At 42.8% G+C, this 25,275-nt stretch overlaps 1 protein-coding gene across 1 annotated transcript in view; it reads right to left on the reverse strand.

Moving 5' to 3' along the window:
- The window catches only part of LOC309889397 (microtubule-associated protein 1B-like), a gene marked incomplete at both ends in the record, with an annotated part of 83,231 nt that overhangs the window by 51,902 nt on the left and 6,054 nt on the right, over positions 1-25,275 (reverse strand). Inside the window, one exon of the mRNA XM_082782203.1 lies at positions 22,546-22,647. Within this exon, the coding sequence (XP_082638329.1) occupies positions 22,546-22,647 (102 nt within the window). The remainder of the gene's footprint in view (positions 1-22,545; positions 22,648-25,275) is intronic.

Here is a 25,275-nt window from a genome sequence, read left to right on the forward strand (position 1 = left end):
TCCCTGCCACCCACAACTATACTGCCTCCGGGCAGATCTCCGGATGAGCTTCATAAGTAGTTGTTTAACTTTAAGCAGAATCTGAAGTGCATTCATGAGGCAGAACAACAAGACTATGGTATTCTGAGTATTCCAGAAATATTCAATATCTTGGAGAGCTATTGTAATAAACTCGGAGGATAAGAGGGTGGTGAAGGAGGAAGGGAGAGTGATCAAGGAGGGTACAGGGGTGGTGAAGGAGAAAGGGAGAGTGATCAAGTAAGAAAAATTATCTTCCCCTTTCCCCTCCACAGATTGACTCCCTAATGAAAAAAGGCAACAGATACAATTGCTAATAGTTTCCAAAATACAGTTTGCAAAGTACAGAATCGAAGATGTTACTGAGTACAAATACCAGGTTAGAGTCATGGCCAGGTATTTCATCATCTCATAAGCCACTGATACAACACACAGTACCATAATGGTCTGAAACCAGGGCCCGGAGAGGATAAACAACATGACAGAGAGCACATACGGAAAATAACGTGCTATAATACTCAATTTGGAAAACAGGCGCAGCACAGTTGAGATTAAAGCAATCAGCATTATGACAAGTGACTATTAAGCAGGTCTAATACTTATACCAATTTTATTTTAACACACTCTGGTCAGATCTGCCGTTATCTCAACCTTTCGAGCCCCACGTTGGGCGCCAAAAAGACTGTCGTGGTTTAACCCGGCTGGCAGCTAAATACCACGCAGCCGTTCGCTCACCCTCCCCCCTCCCTCTCTGGGACGGGGGAGAGAAATGGAAAGTGAAGCCCGTGAGTTGAGATAAAGACAGTTTAATAAGACAGGAAAATAATAATAATGATAATAATAATAATAATAATAATAATAATAATAATAATAATACAATGATGATAATAGTACTACTACTAATAATATGTACAAACAAGTGATGCACAATGCAATTGCTCACCACCCGCTGACCGATGCCCAGCTTAACCCCGAGCAGTCCGGCCCCCTCCCCCCGGCTAGCCACCTATATATTGTTTAGCATGACGTCAGATGGTATGGAATACCCCTTTGGCTAGTTTGGGTCACCTGTCCTGGGTCTGTCCCCTCCCAGCTCTTACTGCACCCCCCAGCCTGCCCGTTGGCAGGACAGAGCAAAGGCTGAGATGTCCTTGGCTTAGTATAAGCACTGCTCTGCAACAATTAAAGCATCGGGGTGTTATCAGCACTCTTCTCATTCTAAGCCAAAACACAGCATTCCACCAGCTACTAGGAAGAAAATTAATTCTGTGCTAACTGAAACCAGGACAATTTGGAAGAGGATATTCATAAGCTTTAATAGTGTGCCCTTGGACAGGCACACACAAAAGGAGGCCCATTCCAAGATACCTTGAAGAAGCCCACTGGAACAATCAAGAGAAAAAACATTTTCCTGATTCAGATAAGATGGTGTAATGCTAGAACAGTATTGATATCGCACCAATGTTTTGTCTATTGCTGAGCAATGCTGGCATAGCATCAAGACTCTGTCTCCAACCACCCCACTCCCCAAAGCCAGTAAGCTGGGGATGGCCAAGAGCTGGGGAAGGGACGTCACCAGTGCAGCTGACCTAAACTGACCAAAGGAATATTCCATACCATATGATGTCACACTCAGCAATAAAAGCTGAGGAAGGGGAATGAGAAGGGGGAGGGAGGGCTCTCATTATGAAAACATCTGTCTTCCTGAGCAACTGCTATACATATTGAGGTCCTGCTACCCAAGACATGTCCAAACAGTGCTTGCTGATGGGAAGTAGAGAATCTTTTCTCCCTTTGCTTCCATGTGGCCTTTGCTTGGTTTTTGTTTGTTTGTTTGATTTTTATTTTTTATTTTCCTTTAATTAAACTGTGCATATATCAACCTGTGAGCCCTTTTTTCATCATATTTTTTCCTCCTGTCCTTTTGTGGAGGGGGGGTGAGACAGCAGTGTGGTGGAGTTTAGCTAGCCATCAGTGTGAAACCACCACAATGGGTCAGAGACGGACTTTCCAATGCTTTAAGTAATGACCAACAGTGTAGAAATAAAACAGATTTAGATTTCAAAACAGTCTCTTCCACCCTCACTTGCATCCCTTATTTTCCAGTTTGAAGGCCTCAGCAAGTTTCCGGGATTTCCAACAATTCTTCCTTGCCCTGTTTTCCCTTATGATTTCCCTTATTATGAGACAGTACGTGCATTTTTGTTTTTTACTTAAAAGACAACAAAGCATGGGCTTAAATCCAATCAGATTCTAAGCACAGATATTGTCAGGTATAAATATTAGACCCCAAGAATAATATATGTTCAACAGTAAAACCCTCATAATGATAATTACAATTGAAGGAAATATTTTCTCTTTCATATGCAAAAGAATAAAAATAAATAAATTAAAGAATCCCAAGAAAATTGGCACATTTATTACAAACTGTCCTTGACTTGCTTACTATAAAATAAAAATAGACATTCTTTGGCACATCTCTCACTGCATATAAATTTAATCAATTTGCTGTTAGCAAATATTAAATCACAGAATCACAGAATTTCTAGGTTGGAAGAGACCTCAAGATCATCGAGTCCAACCTCTGACCTAACGCTAACAGTCCCCACTAAACCATATCCCTAAGCTCTACATCTAAACATCTTTTAAAGACTTCCAGGGATGGTGACTCCACCACTTCCCTGGGCAGCCTGTTCCAATGTCTAACAACCCTTTCGGTAAAGAAGTTCTTCCTAACATCCAACCTAAAATCTAGATATGCAGCTGTAAACATCTCTCCTGTTCCCTCGGGTGGCATGTGGACTTATATTTTATATTATATATATTATCTATAGTATATATTTAATATATATTAATATATATTTTACATATATATTTTATTTTATATTTTATAGATGTACCATCAAGCCACAGCATGTTTGCTGTTATTTGAGACTGATTGAGAGAGCTTTAAACCAGGATCAATGGGGGAGGGGAATACCATTGGGAACACTGAGGTTAAAGCAAGGGATGTGTATGGCACTGTCTGAGGGTGGCAATATACACTGCTCCAGGGAGCACTGCGGATTCAGGAGTACATCTGAAATGCCTGTATATCAATGCACACAGTATAGGGAACAAACGGGATGAACTGGAAGCTTTGGACCTTTCCCAGAGGTAGATCATTGGTATTAGTGAGACTTGCTGGGACAAGTCTCTTCAGTTTACATGGCAAGGACTTGGTAGCAGAGGGGCTGCAGGGGCAGCCTCTGTGAGAAGAGTCCAGAAGCTGCCCATGTAAGACAAGATGTTACATAAGATCCAGTTTCATGGATACAAAAGGGACATGCCACTCAAAAGAGGAGTGGCCAGCAGGTCGAGGGGCCTCTACTCTGCCCTTGTGAGGCCCCACCTAGGGTACTGCATCCAGGTCTGGAGCCCCCAGCACAAGAAGGATGTTGATCTGTTAGAACAGGTACAGAGGAGGGCCACAAAGATGATCAGAGGGCTGGAGCACCTCTCCTATGAAGAAAGGCTGAGAGAGCTGAGGCTGTTCAGCCTGGAGAAGGCTCTGGGGTGATCTCATTACAGCTTTTCAGTACTTAATGGAGGCTTATAAAAAAGATGAAGAGTGACTCTTTGCTCAACCAGACAAGGACAGGACAAGGGGGAATGGTTTTAAATTAAAAGAGAGGAGATTTAGATTAGAAGTTAGGAGGAAATTCTTCACTCGGAGGGTGGTGAGGCACTGGAACAGGTTGCCCAGAAAGGTTGTGGATGCCCCATCCCTGGAGGTGTTCAAGACCAGGTTAGATGAGGCCCTGAGCAACCTGATCTAGTGGGTGGCATCCCTGCCTATGGCAGGGGGTTGGGACCAGATGATCTTTAAGGTCCCTTACAACCCAAGTCGTTCTGATTCTATGCCACTGTCCAGAGCCGAGAAAATAAACAACACTGGTTGCGTCTTTGTGAGAGCATATTTAAGAAAGGGAAAAATTGAGCAACAGAATCTGGGAGAGAGAGGAGTAAGAAACAACCTTGCAGACATCAAGGTCAGTGAAGAAGGAGGGGGAGGAGGTGCTCCAGGCTCCAGAGCAGATTTCCATGCTGCAGCCCATAGAGGAGCCTGTGGTGAAGCATGTGGATCTGACCTGAAGGAGGCTGTGGCCCATGGAGAGGCCCCGCCAGAGCAGACTCCGGGCCAGACCGGCAGCCCGTGGAGAGAAGCCCACACAGGAGTAGATGATCTGGCAGGAGCTGCCATCCCTGGGGGACCCAGGTTGGAGCAGTTTGCTCCTAAAGGATGGACCCCATTGTGCGGATCTGTCTTTGGAGTAGTTCTTGAAGTGCTGCTGTCTGTGGGAAGCCCACGCAGGATCAGTTCAGGAAGGACTGAATCCTGTGTGAGGGACGCCACATTGTAGCAATGGAAGAGAGTGACCATGAAGCAGGAGCACCTCTCCCCCTCCTTCTTCACTGACCTTGGCGCCTGCAAGGCTGTTCCTCACTCCTCTCACTCTCCCAGGTGCTGTGTGGCGCAGCTTTTTTTTTTTTTCCCTGTCTTAAATATGCTCTCATCGAGGTGCAAAAGAACATCGCTTATTGGCTCAGCTCTGGTCAGCAGTGGGGCCCTTACCAAACATGGGGCAGCTTCTAGATCCTTCTCACAGAAGCCACCCCTATGGCCCCATTACCAAAACCTTGCCACGTAAACCCATGGGCAGTATCGGCACATCAACCCACAGCTGCTACTACTACTTATGACCTAATTAAGTACCCGTGCCTCAGATGTGCAGATCATCCTCCCTCACCCCTCTCCCTGAATAAACTGTGGAAAGGGAAGAATTTGTATGCATGTCCCTGAAAATGTCAAGTGTATGCTGACTGGTAAACAATGCTTTTCTGATGATACTTTTTAAATGGAACTGAATTTTTACACTGTGTTCAATATGAAAATTGTGGGGGCAGCAAAAGGAATATAAGATTTGATACATTTAACTTATATCTGAAAAAGCCTTTATCTAAGGAAAAAAATGAACAAGGCATTTTAACAGAACATTAATTTTAAGCATGTAAGCATTCCTGTGCAAGATTAGTAGCAGCATATATGTTCTCCCGCTTGGGGACTTATTCCCTCTTTCTGCATTTTATTACTTTGTTAACAAATGCAGATTTTTTTCATAATTAAACCAGCCATTTAAAGTTCTGAAGTATGTGATTATGTCAAGATTTTCTGCATTTTCTCCCTAATTATCAGATTAGTATAATAGTAGAAGGGAGCTGTTAGCAAAGGAATAAGATAACGAAAAAACAACAACAAAGAAATAAACACAATACTGAATTAACTCTACCTTCGAATGTTAGTACACTGAGAACTGGTCTGAACAGGTTGTCTGGCCATTGAAGAGCCACTCACCTAGTAACATTTTAAAAAGTATAAACTTTCTAAGTATTCTCCTATAGTACTGATTAACTTGAAAATGGTGTTTGAAGAGCACATGTAAAATGGAGTATGTACTGCACTGATTTTTTTTTTCATGACAACACAAAAGCAATTTCTATGTCTGAATTCGAGTATTGGCTATTAATAATTATTTCCTCCAGGGAAAAAAAATCTATATTTAGAAACAGCAACATTTCCCTTGGGCTGATATAAGGGAAATAACAGGCCTTCAATGATTCCCTAAGTATATTAAAAGATAAATCTTTCAAAATTAGGTGGAGAATATTGGGAAAGAACCCTTACTAGCTACTGGAGCTCTGTGCTTAATTTCGCATTATTATTTTTGTTTAAATGAGAAAAATAATCCAGCAAAAATTAAATGAGAAATTTTCACATGAATGCCTCTGGGCATTATTAAGATTCATAGTATTAAATGTCATTCTGCTTCATAAGAAATGGATCTGAACAAGGTAGTAAATACCTACTACCTTTATAATGGAGACAATATTTTGCATTACCAGTGTTTCTGAAACAGGATGACTGAACTGATATTTTCCCTAAATACATAGCCACAACTTCAATGCTCCATCATTTTCCAGTGGCAGCATCCATACTCCTATACTTTAGCAGCAGGTAAAATAACCCTGATTAAATTAATCAGTGTCTTCAGCTACTGTGTGTGCTTATTATAAACCCTCTAACATTGTATTTTCTGAAGATATATCCTTAAGTGCAATAATTTTAGGAGTTGTTTCATTAGCAAGTATGTTTATTAACAGTAAGCAAGCATCACTATTATAGCCAAGTATTACTAAGTATCACTAGAAGTGGCAACAGCAGCAATTGCTGTGTGCTGAGAAGAGCGCGAGGCTTGCAAAGTCCCATGGGTTGTCTGAGGGGATTTCTGGACCCTGACACCCTCGGGCTGTGTGTGATGTCTGTGTGGAGGTGCTGGCTGACAGACAACTGGTCTCATGGGAGGGCTGAGCAAGAGTTGGGCAGTGCTGGCTGACTGTGTAGCCAGTTCAAAGTACAGGCAACCATATATATCTTACCCCTAGGGAGCACCAGTGACTAGGAGCACCACAAACATGGCATGCAAACAGGAATATGGCAGTTTGTGTGAGAAAGGTGGTGTACTCTGCCAGTAGGTGGGCTACCATCTCCCCCTCTCACCAGCAGGCTTAGACTGAAGCCTTGAAGGTCTCTCTGGACTCCTGTAGTTTGTGTGAACCTACCAAGCACTTTGAGATCTCCAAGGAATTATCAGGGCTGATTAGGCAGTGCTCTGAGATCCTTGGAAGAATAGCAGTTGAGATCAGGCAAGTGCTATGCTCTGCAGCAGCCAGAAACCATCTCCCTAGCCAGGCTAGCCTGGGATGAGTGGAGGTGGCCATCCAGACAGAGCTTCCTGTTAGGGAGGCTGCTGTCCATGTGGATGGCTGCAACATCTGCAGCTCACACTCCTGGGTAAAGGAGGATGGGAGCTCCACCTGTACAAGGCGTGCACTGGTGGAGTCACTCAGGCAGCAGGTGGAAGAACTACAGGAGGAAGTCAGCAGGTTACAATGCATTAAAGAAGGAGAATAAGAAATAGAGTATTACTTGAGGCGTTGCACAGAGAATTACTAGGGCCCTGTCACACTGACCTCCAAGGAGTAGCAGACAAAAAACATCAACAAGACACAGATAGCACCTTAGAAAAGGAGGTGTCACGGTCTCTTGTAACTCGTGGCAACAGGATGATGATTCCCCTGTTTCCTCACAAGTACCAACCAGCAACAAATATGAAGCTTTGGCAGTGGATGAAATCAAAGAGCAAGACTCACAGGGTGAAACAGCATCAGCTATGCATGCTAAAAGTAACAGAAGGAAATGGCGAGTACTGGTAGGGGGTGACTCCCTACTGAGAGGCACTGAGGTGCCCATCTGCTGACTTGATATTCAGTTAGGGAAAGTCTGCTACTTGCCAGGAGCCAAGGTCTGGGATGCTGCAGGGAGACTGCCACAAGTGGTAAAAAGCACAGACTACTATCCCTACTTCTTTTCCATGCGGGCACCAACAATATGGTGCAGCATATCCTGAGAAAAATCAAGTAGGACTTCAGGGTCCTAAGGGCACAAGTGAAGGGGATGGGGGCCCAGGTGGTGGCCTTCTCCATCTTGCCAGTCAGAGACAGGGTCATGGGCAGAAGTTGACACATCATGCAGATTAACACCTGGCTATGTGGCTGGTGTCATCGACAGGGCTTTTATGATCATAGAAAGTACTATGACAAATACAGATTACTGGGGAGAACTGGTATCCACCTATATAGGAAACGAAGGAGAATCTTCACTGGCAGGTTGGCTTTGGCTGCATCATGCTTTAAACTAACAAACCTAGGCGATAGGGCCCTAAACCATGACACTCATGAGCAACAGGGAGGAAGACTGAACCTACCAGAGTAGTGAGGAATGCTCCCCAACTCTCCAAAAAGGTTCTGTCAAAAAATTTAGACAGTTGAAGGTCCAAATGAAATGCCTCTATGCAAACAGATATAGCATGAGTAACAAACAAGAGGAGCTGGTACCACCACCCATCTTGTAGTCCCAAACCTGGGAAAAAAAAACAAGAAAGCCTTGAAGAAAATAGGGAGTCCTGTAGCTTGTGTAGTCTTTCTATTGCTTGTGTAGTCTTTTAGCTGAAAGAGAGAGACAGGTAGCCTTGGGCTAGCAGAAGCAAGGAAGATAAGGGATAAAAGGTAAAAAACAAGAAGGAGAAAAACAGCTTCAGACTGACCCATGGCAACCTTTTGCTCATTAATGCTCATTAACATATTTAAATTCACACCAATCAAAATTGTAATATATGCTAATGTGGGATTTGATGTGTCATGTCTGTCGTCGTTCCCCCCCCCGCTGTTCCTTCGTAATGCGCAAACTCAGTAGAGATAAATTAGGTGAGCTGTAATAGCCAATCAAAAGTAGCCAAAGAGATAGTTTTCATAAGTTTTCTGTGTATAAATTATTGTGATTTGAGTCAGAGGTGTGCTTGCTTTGCAAAAGATTGCCAAACACCTGACTCTGCAGAGTTATATAATTATTTAATTAAAAGACCTTCATGTGGATTCTGACTCTGTGTACTTATTGTCGCGGCACACTGGGCACAAACCTATGGACAACAATCTGGAAAACTACAACTTGATTACTATCACAGAAAATTGATGGGATGAATCACACAAATGGAGTGCTGCAATTGGTGGCTATAAGCTGTTCAGAAGGAACAGGCAAGGAATGAAAGGTGGGGAGTTTGCCCTCTGTAAAACAAACAAACAAACAAAAAAAAACAGGATTGCAGGATTGATTGCACGGAGCCATCTTTGAATAACAGCAATGCACAGGTCAAGAGCTTGTGGACGAAGCCAACAAAGTAAACTTTGTGGTTGGTTTCTACTAGAGGCCACCTGATCAAGGAAAGGATGTTGATGAAGAGTTCTTTCTTACACTACAGGAAGCGTCACAATCACAGGCCCTGATCCTGCTAGGGGCCTTCAACGACCTGGACATCTGCTAGAAGAGTGGCACAACAAACTGCAATTGTTCCAAGAAACTACTGGAGTGCAATGAGGAAAACTTCCTAGTACAGGTGATAGAGAGCCCAAGCAGAGGAGTGGCATTACTGGATGTGTTGCTGACCAATGCAGAAGGAAGAACTTATCAGAAAGGCCAAGTCTGGAGTTAGCCTGTGCTGCAGTGATCATGCCCTGGTAGAATTTTCAGTCTTGAGGGGTACAGAATGGAGAAAAAGTAGAGTTAAGACCCTAAACTTCAGAAAAGCAAACGTGGTTGTTCAGAGCAGTAGTGCATGGGATCCCTTGGGAAACTGCCACAGATATAAAGGAATAAATGAGAGATGGGAGATATTTACTATCATTTTTCTTAGGGCACAAGTGCTCTCAATCCCGACACACAAGAAGTTGGGCAATTTTTCTTAGGGCACAAGTGCTCTCAATCCCGACACACAAGAAGTTGGGCAGAGGAGGCAGGAGACCAGTTTGTCTAAGTTATGAGCTCTTAGCCAAAAAAAAAAAAAAAAAAAAAAAAAAAGCATAGGCAGTGGAGGCAGGGATACGCATCCTGGGAAGATTATAGGGGTATGTCCTGGGAGTGCGAGTAGGGGATCAGGAAAGCCAAGGCACAGCTGGAGCTGAACTTGGCTAGAGATGTAAAAAATAACAAAAGGTTTCTTCAACCACACAGGACAGCAAAACAGCAAAGGAAAATAAAAGAAACTGTACCACCCCCCACCCCACCCCATGAGCAAAACAGGTAGTTTTAGTTTGCTTTTAGTTTCTCACTGTTCTAGTCTGCTAGTGATCGTCAATAAATTATATTAATCTCTCTACACTCAGTCTGTTTTGCCCGTGATGGTAATTAATGAGTGATCTCCTTGTCCCTATCTCAACCCATGAGCTTTTTTCATTGTATTTTCTCTACCTGTTCCTTTGAGGAGGGGAGAACCATTGAACTAACCATCAGTGTGAAAACACCACATCTTTGTACTTTGGGAACCATCTATTAACAGTTATACTTTTTACCTTTACTCCTCTGAATGCCCAACTGTAGAGGATACAGGGAATGACACCTTCCCCTTCTCATTCAGGCCATTGACTCTGGCAATTCCAGAGTCACAGCTCATTACACTGTACTGGGGCCTGGACTGAGCATATCAAGCAATAGCTAGCATCCTCAAGGGGAAGAGGTCTCTGGATTTGTGCAGAGATTTGTGCAGGTCTACCTGGAGGTGTGCAAAGCATTTGACACTGTCCCACACAACATCCTTGTCTCTCAATTGCAGAGACATGGATTTGACAGATGGACTATGTGGTAGATAAGGAATTGGTTGGATGGTCAAACTCAAAGAGTTGCAATCAACAGCTCAATGTCCAGGTGGAGATCAGTAATGAGTGGTGTTCCTCAGGGGTGAGTATTGGGACTGGCGCTGTTTAACATCTTTGTTGGCGACATGGACAGTGGGATTGACTGCACCCTCATCAAGTTTGCGGATGACACCAAGCTGTGTGGTGCAGTCAACATGCTGGAGGGGGAAGGAATGCCATCCAGAGAGACCTTGACATGCTCAAGAGGTGGGCCTGTGTGAACCTCTTGAAGTTCAACAAGGTCAAGTGCAAGGTCCTGCACCTGGGTCTGGGCAATCCCAAACATGAATACAGGTATGTCGATTGAGTGGATACAAAGCAGTCCAGCAGAGAAGGACTTGGGGGTATTAGTTAGTGAAAAGCTTGACATGAGCCAGCAATGGGTGCTTGCAGCCCAAAAAGCCAATAGTATTCTGCGCTGCATGAGAAGAACCAGCCAGAAGGCTGAGAGAGGTGATTTTCCCTCCTCTGCTCTGCTCTCATGAGACCCCATCTGGAATACTGTGTTCAGCTCTGGGGCCCAGAGCACAAGAATGACATGGACTTGTTGGAGGGAGTCCAGAGGAGGGCCATGAAGATCATCAGAGGAATGGAGCAACCCTCCTACAAAGACAGGCTGAGGAAGTTGGGGTTGTTCAGCCTGGAGAAGAGAAGATTCCGGGGAGACCTTATAGCAGCCTTTAGTACTTAAAGGGGGCCTACAGGAAAGATGGAGAGAGACTCTTTATCAGGGAGTATAGTGACAGGACAAGGGGCAATGTCTTTAAACTAAAAGCAAATATATTTAGATTAGACATTAGGAAGAAATTCTTTACTATGAGGGTGGTGAGGCACTGGAACTGGTTGCCCAGAGAAGTTGTGGGTGCCTCATCCCTGCAAGTGTTCAAGGCCAGGTTGGATGGGACTTTGGGCAACCTGGTCTAGTGGAAGGTGTCCCTGTCCATGGCAGGAGGGTTGAAACTAGATAATTTTTAAGGTCTCTTCCAACCCAAACCATTCTATGATCAACATGGTTTATCAAAAGCATTTTTCATGCATAAGAAAAGAAAATTACTTAAACAATAAAGTATCTGAGATCTACATCAGGTTGATCTATGTGATATATTTCATTAACATAATTCAAAACAAATGTATAAAAAACAAAAGACTATTTCAAGCTTTTATATATAAGAAGATGTCTTATATAAGACAAGAAATTTCTTATATAAGAAATATAAGAAGAATGGTATTCTATAATACAATTATTGAAAAAATAAACAAAGATTTAAACTTCTTTGGAAATTTAAAATGTACAAATAACTAATTAGTATTTTAAAATATTTAAATCTTCCACTTTAATAACTTTTTAGAATGAGCTATGCTGCTACTAATAACTTTAAAAATTCAATAGCACTAGACAAATAATTGAGTAATGCCACTAAATTAGTAGCTTGCTACAAGCATTAAATCCTATCCTTAGATACTCTTGAAGACATTGCCTTCTATTATCTATTTGAAGTATTGTTCATATAGAAAGCAACTTTGCATTCTCTTTTTCAGCTTGTCTAAACTCCATGCAGGTTCTAGAAGACTGAGAAAGCTTCAAGACAGAGCCTGAGGTTATGAAAGCATGCTGGATGGACATAATATCCATGCCAAGAAGTATGCTGGATGTTTCAAAGCCTCAAGATCAAAATCAAAACCCCTTCAGTTCGTCTCTCTTTTTAGGGGACTGTCAGACTTTATCCCATATTTATTTCCCTCAAGTTCAACAATGGTGCCAGAAACAAAACAAAACAAAACAAAACAAAACAAAACAAAACAAGTGATTTGAACATAGAAAGATGAAAGCAAGTTTTCCCTTTTCCTTCTGTTAATATTTTTTCTAGTCTATCATGTCTGTCCTGTATAGCCAGGCACAGTTGGCCATGATGGCCATTTCCTCACACTTAGGGTGATCCTAGAAACTTCAGTCCTTTCCTGACAGTCTTTTGGAATGACTCATCCAAGAGTGCTGCTCTTAATGGATACAGAAACAAATATTAAGAAACAAACCTTTCTAGAAGTATGTACTGGCTCCATCCATTTCTAGAAGTGTGTGCTGGCTGGGATGGAGTTAGCTTTCTTCACAACAGCCAGTAAGATGCTTGTATTTTGGATTTGTGCATAGAACAATGTTTATAATACACCAATGCTTTGACTATTGCTGAACAATGTTTGCACAGCATCAAGACTTTCTTCCCCCCCCCGTCCCCCGTCCCCCGTCCCCCAGTGAGTAGGATGGGGATGAGCAAGAATTTGGGGGGAAACAAAGCTGGAAGCTGGGCCAGCTGACTGGCCAAAGGGATATTTCATACCATATACAATGCTCAGCAATAAAAGCTGGGGTAGAGGGAGAAGGTTTGGTTTTTGGTTTCCAAGGCAGCTGTTGTTCATAGTCTACCTGGGCATTGGTCTGCCTTTGTGAGGTGGTGAGTGATTTCTTTTACTTCACTTGTTAGTTTTTCTTCCTTCCTTCACCTATTAAACTGTCTTTATCTTGACCCACAAGCTTTCTTGGTTTTGCTCTTTATAGTCTCTCCCGAAGGGAGGCTGGCAGGGGAGGAAGTGAGCAGCTCTCTGTGTGCTTGGCTGTTGGCCAGGTTCACCCCAAGATAAAGAGCTTACAAGAACTTGTAAAGCCTATTTGTGACGCAGGACTTGGAAGCCAAAGCCAGGATCCGTCTTTTTGCCAGAATAGCTGCCATAAAATAGGAACAGATTCTAAAAGCTGCCTAGCTTGACAGGGGAGTTGACTTGCAGGTAACAATCTCTATAGTCCATTAGAGTCACTGAAAGATTACACAGACAAAGATTATACCACTAATGCATGCAAATACAGGACATCAGGAGTATTGGCTTTTCCTCTTGACTCTAGAAACAGTTTACAACTAGTGTCTACAAGCCAAACATACCCATCATGTCTTTTCGGGAGGACGATATGGGTGTTTGATGCAATTGCATGGGTCTGTTACAGAACAGCTTTCTATTTGTGACTACTTCTAACTAAAGTGCATGTCTTCACTACTGTAGTGGGTTTACATGGCAAGGTTTTGGAAGCAGGGTGGCTTCTGTGAGAAGAATCTAAAGCTGTCCCATGTTAGGTAAGGGCCCCACTGCTGACCAGAGCCAAGTCAATAAGTGATGTTGTTTGCGCCTCTGTGAGAGCATATTTAAGAAAGGGGAAAAAAAAAATGCTGCCTCACAACAGCTGGGAGAGTGAGAGGAGTGAGAAACAGCTTTGCAGGCACCAAGGTCAGTGAAGAAGGAGGAGGAGGAGAGGTGCTCCAGGTGCCGGAGCAGAAGTTCCCCTGCAGCCTGTGGTGAGGACCACGGTGAAGCAGGATGTCTTCCTGCAGCCCATGGAGTACCACGGTGGAGTAGGGGTCCAAGCTGCAGCCCATGGAGGAGCCCACAGTGGAGCAGGTGGACCTGCACCGATGGAGGCTGCGGCCTGTGGAGGACCCCCATCGGAGCAGATTCTGGGCCAGACCTGTAGCCCGTGGAGAGGAGACCACACAGGAGCAGGTGACCTGGCAGGAGCTGCTGCCTGTGGGGGATCCAGGTTGGAGCAGTTTTCTCCTGAGGGATGGACCCCGTGGTACGGACCCATATCTGGAGCAGTTCTTGAAGAGCTGCTGCCTGTGGGAAGCCCATGCCAGATCAGTTCATTAAGGACTGCATCCCGTGGGAGGGACCCCACACTGAAGCAGGGGAAGAGAGTGACCGAGCAGAGACGAAGTGCTATAGACTGACCACAACCCACCTTCCCCCCTTCTCCTGTGCTGCTTGGGGGGAGGAGGTGGAAGAGGGTGGATGGAGGGAAGGCATTTTTGGTTTCTTTCCTTTGTTTCTCACTTCTCTAGCTTGTTAGTAATAGGCAATAAATCTTACTATCTCCCTACTCTGAGTCTGTTTTGCTTATCACGATAATTATTGTGCAATCTCCTCATCCTTATCTCAGCCCTTGAGCCCTTTGCATCGCATTTTCTCCCCCTTCCTCTTTGAGGAGGGGGAGTGAGAGAGCAGCCGTGGTAGAACTTGGCTGCCCACCCGAGTAAAACCACCACAGCTACCTACTCATACAGACTATGAGATACTAAGGGATACTCCCAGCAGTCTACAGACAAAAGCACCTGGATCCATGGCCAGCGTTAATGCAACTCTTGCAATGTTTTCTACATTTGTCTCTATATGGTACATGAAGGCTGGAGCTCTTCATGTTGATGTGAGGCTGATGGCAGCAGACATAGCAGTACTTCTCAAACTACATTTGGCAACAAAGACTAATACATGCTTCCCTTTTCATTTAGACTAGAGACAAGAAATATCTAAACTCTTTTTCCCAGTGAAGGCTGGGTCTGGTCCTACTACTGAACTCAATGGTAGGCAACTCACTGCAAATACAGAACCATTTTTATCTGAGAAGAAATATAAGTTAGCTTTCCTTGGCTGATGGGTAGGGCTCAAAGGGTTGTGGTAAATGGGGCCACATCAGGCTGGTGGTCAGTCACCAGTGGGGTCCCCCAGGGCTCTATTTTAGGGCCAGTTCTTTTCTATGTTTTCATAAATGATTTGGATGGAGGACTAGAAGGTGTTTTGAACAAATTTGTTGATGACACTAAACTGGGAGGAGTTGTTGACTACGTCAAGGGTGGAAAGGCCTTGCAGAGAGATCTGGACAGATTGGAGAGCTGGGCGATCACGAACCCGCATGAAATTTAACAAGAGCAAGTGCTGGGTCCTGCATCTGGGACAGGGCAACCCTGGCTATACATACAGACTAGGCGTTGAGACACTGAAGAGCAGCCCCGAAGAGAGGGATCTGGGGGTTGTGATTGATAGCAAGCTGAATATGAGCCAGCAGTGTGCCCTGGCAGCCAGGAGGGCCAACCATATCCTAGGGTGCATCAAGCATGGCATTGCTAGTCAGTTGAGGGAAGTGATAGTCCTGCTCTACTCTGTGCTGCTGCGGCCTCACCTCGAGTACTGTGTGCAGTTCTGGGCACCACAGTACAAAAAGGATGTGAAACTATTGGAGAGCGTCCAGAGAAGGGCTACGAAGATGGTGAAGGGCCTAGAGGGGAAGACATATGAGGAGCAGCTGAGGTCACTAGGCCTGTTCAGCCTGGAAAAGAGAAGGCTGAGGGGAGACCTCATTGAGGTCTACAGCTTCCTCACAAGGGGGAGTGGAGGGGAAGGCACCAATCTATTCTCTTTAGTGACCAGTGATAGGACCCGCAGGAATGGTGTCAAGCTGCAATGGAAGGTTCAGGTTGGATATCAGGAAAAGGTTCTTCACTGAGAGGGTTGTCGCACACTGGAACAGGCTCCCCAGTGAAGTAGTCACAGCACCAAGCCTGTCAGAGTTTAAGAAGCATTTGGACTGTGCACTTTGTCACATGGTCTGAATTTTTGGGTAGACCTCTGTGGTGCCAGGATTTGGACTCAATGATCCTTGTGGGTCCTTTCCAACTCGGGATATTCTATGATTTCCTTTGAGAACATTCCTAAAAAAAGAGTAGAAATGGAAGTCAGTGACAGAATGATTGTCACATAAGTGATAAAATTTATTCACTGAAAGAAAAAAAAAAATCACTTATTAGCTCATCTCTGGCATTTTGGTTATTACTAAGAAAAGGAAGGCTTTGACAATTCATGGATCTTAACAGTCTTGCACTGTAATCCTCTCCTGAGACACCAAAATCCTAGCATTCCACACAAAAACAGCTTGCAAGTGGATGAGAGCACTGCGTGTGGCCTCCCTGTTGATTGCCTCTGCAAGGACACCCGCACTCCCTGGTCCCTGCACTGCTGGCAACTGGGTAGCACTGTCATTGCACCAGAGCAGCACAAGTCAGCTCAATTCCCTATTCAAGTCCTACTCTGCCTCCAGTTTCTTTCTTCCAAGACACAAATATTTTAAAACTCAAAACAAGTCTGGGAGACAACTAAAATTAGCCTCTCCAAACATATGAGCTGAAATTACTCCATTTGACAGCTATTCCAGCTATCACAGTCTCTAATAGCTGTAGAATCATATTTATAGATTGTCCCTAAATGTGTATACCAAACTACTCAAGTTTTTAAGCTGAATTAATTCCTAAGAACTTAGTGACGGTGCTCAGATTCCAGCTAATTCACCCTTTGCTTTTACTCACATAGGACTATAAAATCTACTAGACAGATCTCACAGTAGAGACAAAAAGCCAGACTGATGATCTGTTACTCTGTTTTAGGTGGGTGTAAGCAAAACAGAAGTCTGGCCTTGACTTTTTTGTTTATTTCATTTTAAGTGATAGCTTTTGCTCAAATACCTGTCATCTTATTTGATGAGTTTTGATGACTTGTGGTTTCCAGGAAGACAGCGCTAAACTCCTGGTCTTTAGGATTTTTATCAGCAACACCACAATCTCACATTGCAAGCTACCAGGTGTGCTATTATCTGGGTACAGATCAGCTTTGACAAAGGTAATAGAACTACATTATCGTTTTGGCAAACAATGGAGTTGCAGGTATTGATGACCAAAATGCCCAGGCCCAAAAATTCTCAACAGGACAATAATAATCCTTAACTGCAACTTCTGAAATGGTAGTTTTCAAAATGAAAGCTGTAAGACTTTTGGGGCAATGACCATTTCACAGAACAACAGCCTAGGAAGCCTGAAGGAGTCAAGCCTGCTGATACAGGCAGCTGCCGTGGAGATACCAAACAACTCTTGCACTGACAACTTCCTCCCTGGCCACAGGAAGACTGGTGAAAGAGTCTTGGGCACAGGTAAAGGACTCTCTTAAGCCAGCGTGGTCACCAACAGTTGAATTGTGTTCAGTAGAAGACCTTCTGGTACTGTTGAGATAGTAAGTGTGTCTTCCATGGATACACGTACTTCGTGACAAGAGGACAAAGTACAAAAAAGCCACAGTGCATTGCTTGAGCAGTATTTCTTCCTAGAGACAAAGGTTAGGGGTAACTAGGTACTGATTAGATATCTAGATAAAATTGATTTTATTTAGACAAGGTCTTGAATACACACCAATGAACAAGTGCAAAATTCTAAAAAATTGATAGAATGTTTGAAAAACTTATGCCCTGACCCTGGCAATGCTGGAGAACTACAGCTTGCAGCACTGTGCTGGGGCCTGGCTTGCACCTATCAAACAGTGATTAACACTACTGAGTACCCTCAAGGGAAGGAGGAGGAGGTCGCTGAATCTGATGACCAGATAAGAAACACTGTGGCTAAACCAGAGGGCCAACCATCTATGGTATCAGTTGGACCCATAGCCAAGACAAAACAATGGAAACAGAATTCAGCTCATTTAGTAAGGGAAGTCCCAGGAGGGAGAACTGAAATAGGCAGGCAGCTCTAAAGCAGAGTCATCACAAAAACAGGAGGAAGAAGAGACAGAAATCAAAAATGAATCAGAAACCACCCGATCCCTATCCCTGAAAGAGTTGCGAGATATACAAAGGGATTTCAGCCATCACCCAGGTGAGCACATCCTCACCTGACTGCTTTGATGCTTGGATACTGGGGCAGGTAGCCAGGAACTAGAAGGCAAGGAAGCCAAGTAGCTGGGATCCCTCTCTAGAGAAAGGGTCATTGACAGAGAAAATGGGAGAGAGCCACAAGTTCTCAGCCTCTGGAAGCAACTCCTGTCAGGTGTGAAGGAAAAGTATCCCTTCAGGGAAGATATTGTATATCACCTAGGCAAGTGGACCACCATGGAGAAAGGTCTCCAGCACCTGAGGGAATTAGCTGTGCTGGAGATGGTCTATAGTGATGTGGACAATGACCAGACACCCAAAGATCCCAATAAAGCCCAGTGTATGCCGTTCATATGGCAGAAGTTTGTACAGGGTGCACCATCACCATCATCGCATGCCAGCACACTGTCAGCTATAAATTCAAAAGATGGGATGGGACCAACAGTAGATATTGTATCCAGCCAGTTTCAGCAATATGAAGAAAATGTCTCTGCACCACTATGGACTTGCATCTCAGCTGTGGAGAAACTGTCCCAACAGGTCCACCACCTTGAAGAAAATATATCTTCCTCCTCACCCAGATGGAGCAATATTTCAGCCATTAAGAGTCAGCATTTTCCTGCTTGAGGGAGCAAGTACCCAGGATGCACAACACATGGCACCCTGTGGTTTTATCTGCGTAACCATGGGGAATATATGAGGAAGTGGGATGGAGAGCCTACCTCGACCCTAGCAGCTCGGGTACATGAACTGAAAGGAAATACAGCAGCCAAAAGGGGGTTTCCTAGGAAAATTACTGCTCTGTATTTTGTTGGGCAGTCCCCCAGAGGGAGTAGAAAGGCTGATGTTACTCCTGACACTGATGAAGGGACCTCTGCTTCGCATTTGCAAGAATTAAGAGACAGATACTCCAACCAGGACTAGAGGGGCTCTGCCTCTGGACAGGCAGAGGAAAGGGACAATCGGATTTACTGGACTGTGTGGATCTGATGGCCTGGCACATCAGGCCCGCAAGAGTACAACACTCTAGTGGACACCGGCACACAGTGTACCCTAATGCCATCAGGCTACCAAGGGGCAGAAACCCTCTGTATTTCTGGAGTGACAGGGGATCCCAACACCTAACTGTATTGGAAACTGAAGTGAGTCTAACTGGGAATGAGTGGCAAAAGCACCCTATTGTGACTGGCCTGGAGGCTCCTTGCAACCTTGGCATAGACTACCTCAGGAGAGGATATTTCAAGGACCCAAAAAAGGGTACCAGTGGGCTGTTGGCATAGCTGCCTTAAGTACAGAGAAGATTAAGCAGCTGTCTACCCTGCCTGACCTCTCAGAAGACCCCTCTGTTGTGGGGTTTGCTAAGGGTTGAAAAACAGCAGGTGCCAGTCGCTACCACAGTGTACTGGGTCTGGCTGGAATGTTAACTTTCCCGGCAGCAGCCCATACAGTGCTGTGCTCTGCACTTGTAGCTGGAACAACAGTGTTATCACACCAGTGTTGTGTCTACTGCTGAGCAGCAGTGGCATAGCATCGGGCCTCTCTCTAACCCCCCTAGGGGGTGGGCAAAAAGTGAGGAGAGAAACATCACCAGGGCAGCTGACCTAAACCAATCAAAGGGATATTCCATACCATGTGGTGTCACACTCAGCAATAAAAGGTGGAAACAGGAAGAAGAGGGGAGGGGTGGGCTCTTGTTGGGAAAACATCAGTCCTCCTCCCAAACACCGGCTACGTGCGTTGAGGCCCTGCTTCAAGGACGTGGTCAATCATCGCTCATTTGTGGGAAGTAGAGAGTAATTTCTTTCCTCTGCACTTCCACATAGCCTTCATTTATTTTATTTGTTTGTTTTCCTCCCTTCTTTTTATTTTCTCTTTCCCCCTCCCTTTTCCCCTTTCCCTTTTTATTCCCTTTAGTTAAATTGTTTAGTTCATAATAATCTTTATTTAATTATTATTATTATATCCCTTTAATTAAATTATCCTTATCTCAACCCGTGAGTTGTTCTTTGCTTTACTTCTCCCCCTCCTCATCTAAAAGAGAGGGAGTGAGAGAGCGGTTGTGGGGTTTAGCTGCCCAGCACGGTAAAACCACCACACGCAGCTGTGCACCGGCAGCAATATCACACCAACCGAGACTCCCTGATTCCCATCCATGAGCTGGTTCATCAGCTGGAAAGCCAAGGAGTGATCAGCAGGACTCACTCACCTTTTAATAATCCCATATGGCCAGTGAGAAAGTCTAATGATGAGTGGAGATTAACAGTGGACTATCGTGGCCTGAATGAAGTCACGCCACCGCTGACTGCTGCAGTGCCTGACATGCTAGAACTCCAGTACGAACTGGAATCGAAGGCAGCCAAGTGGTACACCACAATTGATACCGTTAATACATTTTTCTCCATCCTTTTAGAAGCAGCGTGCAGGGTAAAACCACCACAGCAGGGTAAAACCACCACAACACTGCAGGCATATGGTGTGGGGATAGATTTGACCCCATTTCCTCCAAGCTTCCTTTTTAAGAATGACTCATACCCTTCACATTGATACACGTACTGAGCTGGTGGTGCATAAATAAAGAGGCTTCAGTCAGTAGTCAAGCCTCACTACAGTAAGAGCTGTGCAGACACACTAAATTCCTCTGCCCTTCCTCATGAGTAAACTATCCCTATTTTTGTGTTACACAAAGAGTTCAGTCTCAGAAGACTGGAGAGAATAAAAAAAAAAGCTGTTTAATTACATCCCATCTGACATGCCATACACTATCCTCTCACCTTGGATGAACACTTTCTGTAGAATTTGGGTAGCCTCTTATACAAGGAATTTCTGAATTTGAGACCATAAGGAAATATGTACTTCCAACCATCATTTTAGTATTTATGTTGCCAGTTTCATAGATTGAACACTCACCAAAATTCAACATTTGGGCATTGTAACAAATGAAACATTCTAAAATTTTATGAACATATGGCAACAACAACAAAAAGCTCTCCTTCACATCAAACAGTAGAGAAGACACAAAGGACCCTCATCAATTTTGGCAACTTATTGTTTAAAGATTGAGCAGTGCTGAAAAAACACATACTTTACTGGTTGACATAGAGATGTTGATTAATTCCAGTCGCATGCAATTAAGCTGTAATTCAACACAATGACAGGCTCAGACAGGTCTAGACAAACAAGAAAAACAACAAAAAATACAATTCCTAAAGGATTCTATAATATATCTATAGAAAAAAAAAAAAAAAAAGAAAAAAAAAAGAGAGGCGCATAATCTTTCATTTATCATATAAAAATAGAGTATTTAATTCATGCAATGCTATTCAATGCTATTAAGAGATAACACCTTAAAAAGACAGCAAAAATTATTAAACACATTAGAATATTTTGCTGAAGAAGCAGCATAGGATCTTTTTTCCCCCTGAAGTTTTAAAGATGAAGTTTTGTACATGTTAAAGATCTGTTGGTTTTCAAACCAGGGAAAAAATAGAGGCATATCTTTTCCTTAAATCTGGCCATATTTTACTCTTTATAGATATGGGCAGATATGACAAAGTCTGCTATAATCTATGCTGCAAAAGGAATAATTAGTTACATAAGACATTTTGGTACATTATACAAGACCATCAGGTCAATGCTGTCATGTTAGCAAGACATCACGATCTCTTTGTCAACAGTGTATAGTAACTGACACTAGGAATGTGATACAGTAGCATGATACAACATTTCATGGCCCTTTTCACCATACTTAAGAGATGTTGCTGAAGCTGGAATTTATAACGTTTATTAGTACTAGGTTGTACTGGTCAACGTGCACATGGCCACAATGATTTCACCAATGAAAGCAAACTGTACTCCTTTGAGAAGGCTATATATTTTTATATGAAAACCAAGATTAATTTTCACACATGCTCATTCAGCATTTGTGTTAAAGTAGTAAGATGTTAAAACTTACCAAACACTTCAGTCCCATGCAACCAGAACAAAATCAAGTTTTACAACTCAATTTTATTTTTTTTTATTTTTTATTTTTAATTTTATGAATCCTCTAAAGGAAGGACAGCCTTGAAAAGGAAGCAGATTTAGTCTCATGAGTCCTGTAAAATGTTAACTTTCTCATGAAAAACAAAGATCCTGTAAGCCAAGATAGACCCTTCACCCCTCAGCTTTTTATACCAAGAAAAAGTTCCAAGCCATTGAGGGAGAAACACAGCTTGAGCTACACTTGTACAACAGCCGTGACACCATTTCTGGCTCTGTCAAACTGTAGAGCTAAGCTTTCAGGTTATTTTTTGTATGTGCTCTACCTACCGCAATAAGGAACAGCTTAAGTCTCCAAGACTAATAGATTGACACTACATAAGCTGTTCGGTCAAAAAGTAAATTTCAGTTAATTTTAATGGTGCCCCAAAACTAAAATGTATTACTAAAGTAATCGTGATCATATACACATCACGCTAATGTAAAAAAAATGAATATTTTAAAGTTTCATTTAAGTGACAGCTTCAGTAAGTGACATTTACTTTTGTCAGAAAGTTAAGACAAATTTAAACCATATTTTAAAATAAAGGAAAAAAGTATTAATTGTAAAGAACCAGAGACAAAAATGGGCCATCAGATACCTAAGCATATTTATTAATTCTCCTCTCAAAAAAAATGATAAACTTCCAAAAACTCACCTTTAACTTCAGGAGAGAATCGAGCTGAATGGCGAGACACAAAAAGTTTCAGTTCTTGATCTAAATTGCACTCAATCAAGTTTGTGTCCCATGACCGGATTCCTAAAATTCAGAATACAAAACATCTAGCTTGACATATGAACATTAGAAGTTATAATTCACTACTACTAAATTTAAATTCTTGTTATTTACATATTTTTAAATTCCAAAAGCAGCCTCTCTTCCTTTCAAGCCACACAACCATCTTCTGCAAAGTGCTGAGTGCTCAGAAGCACTCTGGACAGGGATCAGTCAAAAGCAAGAAGAAATTTGCCTTTCCAAGAGGTAACAGTCCTTTAAGGTCCTGCATCCAAGTAGTGACATTATGAGAAGTTATTGATGTCCCTGAATTTACTTTAGAAAAGCAATTTACAAAATTGTAGAGTGAATCACTCAGGCGATACTTTAGCCACATTCCACAGCCACTTTATTTGTCCCCCTGTGAAAAAAGAGCATCATCTAGCATGTTGTAAATTAATATTTAAATATGACGTATTAAAATGCTGACCTCTTCATTCAAAAGCTTTGAAGCATCCCATATTTTAAATTAAAATTTAAGTGATCTTTTATTTATTAAATATTAAAATCTAGTTTTAAGATTTAAAAATAGATCTTTTTGATCTTTTTCTTTAAAAATAAATAAATAAAAATAAATATCACATCTTTACTCCCTATAGCTTCCCCCCCAGCTACTTCAAAAGTAAGATACTTGACATATAATGTGAACATAAAAAGATATTTTGAAAGCAGACATTTTAAGGACTGAAATTTGACTGGGGAAAAAGAAAAAACTTCACAGCAGCCAAAAGATAAACATATAAATTCCTACCATAAGATTTGTATGAAAAAAATAAATAATAATAATAAAAAAAAACATAAAACCACCAACACTACTAATAGAAGAATATGTTTTAACATTTTTCTACAATTTTCTTGTTTAGCTTTGAAAAATAATGAGTAGTTGCACTAAAGGTAAGCCTAGGTACTGTTGTGATTTTGATTCCAACAGAATGTCATTAGGCTTATACAAATCAACTGGAAAATATGGAATGGAGTGCAGGTGACAAAGGATCTAGTGGCCCCTTCCCACATGCCCGAACATGTCTTTGCATGAAATTGTTGAGTTAAATCACTTTCTGATTTGGTACCTTTTTGGGGTGGAAGAAAAGCCTGAAGAGGCGCATGGCCAACCCCTTACCATGAGACTAGCACTACAGGCTGCTAACTTTCCTGTCAACACTACCTCTCATATTTTATTCTCTTTCAAGGCAGCAGAAATGTCAAGCCTCACTCTGGTAGAGGCCATGTTGTAGGGTTGAAGGATAAGGAGGAAAAAGAGGGGGAAGAGTAGATAAACCAGATCTGTACTGCTGATCTCCCATTGCAGCTCTGATGAGGTTCTCTATGCAGTTATGGATATCTGCATTTCAAGAGTCTGATCCTTCTTCTGAGATAACTCATTGAGCACTTTTCCTTGTCAGTAGGACAGTCAAGGTATGAACTAGTAGTGTATCCCTGTAAGAAGCATGTGCTATTAAGTAGTTGGTATTTTAAGCTTTACATAGATTTCAAAATACAGCATTGCCTGTATGTTTCTTTGAAGCTCTTCTAAAATATAACTGAACTATGATCATCTACTTCCACTTAATCACTTATGCATCATTGTTCAGAGGCATAAGCAACAAGTATCCTTCTGCAAGTCTCCTGATTTTCATTTCTCAGAAATCTCTTGGCCATATGGTATATTTGGTATTGACAGGCAAATACAACTCAGCAAGCTTTAATGTTTTCCAGGTGTTGGAATATTTGAAAAGAGGAAAGTAAAGACTATATAACACCATGCATGTACAGTGCATTTGAAAACTGATGAGTAAACTGATATTGATCATGAGGCTGATGTATATTGAATGAATGAGTGCTGAACTTCAAGAAGCTAGAAGACAACAGGTCACTAACAGCAAGCTTGGGAGGGGGGGGGTGCTTCAAAGTTTTCTGGAAATCAATTAAGCAAAATTGACTATAATTCAGCAATACTGTTAATGATGAGCCTGTCCACCATCCCTAACCACAGGGTCACAGAATTGTAGGGGTTGGAAGGAACCTCTGAAGATCAAGTCCGAGACCCCTGATAAAAGCAGGTTCCCTACAGTAGGTTGAGCAGGAAAGCATCCAGGCAGGTCTTGAGACCAGATCTCCAGAGAAGGAGACTCCCCAACCTCTCTGAGCTGCCTGTTCCAGCGCTCTGTGACCCTCACTGTAAAGAAGTTCTTACACATTTGTGTGGAACTTCCTGTATTCCCATTTTTAGCCATTGCCCCTTGTCCTATTGCACACCACTGAAAAGAGCCTGGCCCCCATCCATTTTCCTCCTGCATTTTAGATATTTATAAATGTTGATCAGATCCCCTCTGTCTTCTCTTCTCCTGGCTGAGCAGACCCAGGTCTCTCAGCCTTTCCTCGTATGGAAGATGTTCCAGGCCCTTAATCATCTTTGTGGTTCTCCTCTGGACTCTCTCTAGATCTCTTTTTTGAACTGGAGAGTCCAGAACCAGACACAGTATTCCAGATGTGGCCTCACCAGATCAGAATAGAAGGGGAGGATCACCTCCATTAACCTGCTGGCCTTGACCTTTTTAATGCATCCCAGGATGCCATTGGCCTTCTTGGCCACAAGGGCACACTGCTGTTGTC

Source organism: Aythya marila (genome assembly GCF_965140915.1).
Source record: "Aythya marila genome assembly, chromosome: W".
Classification (NCBI taxonomy): domain Eukaryota; kingdom Metazoa; phylum Chordata; class Aves; order Anseriformes; family Anatidae; genus Aythya; species Aythya marila.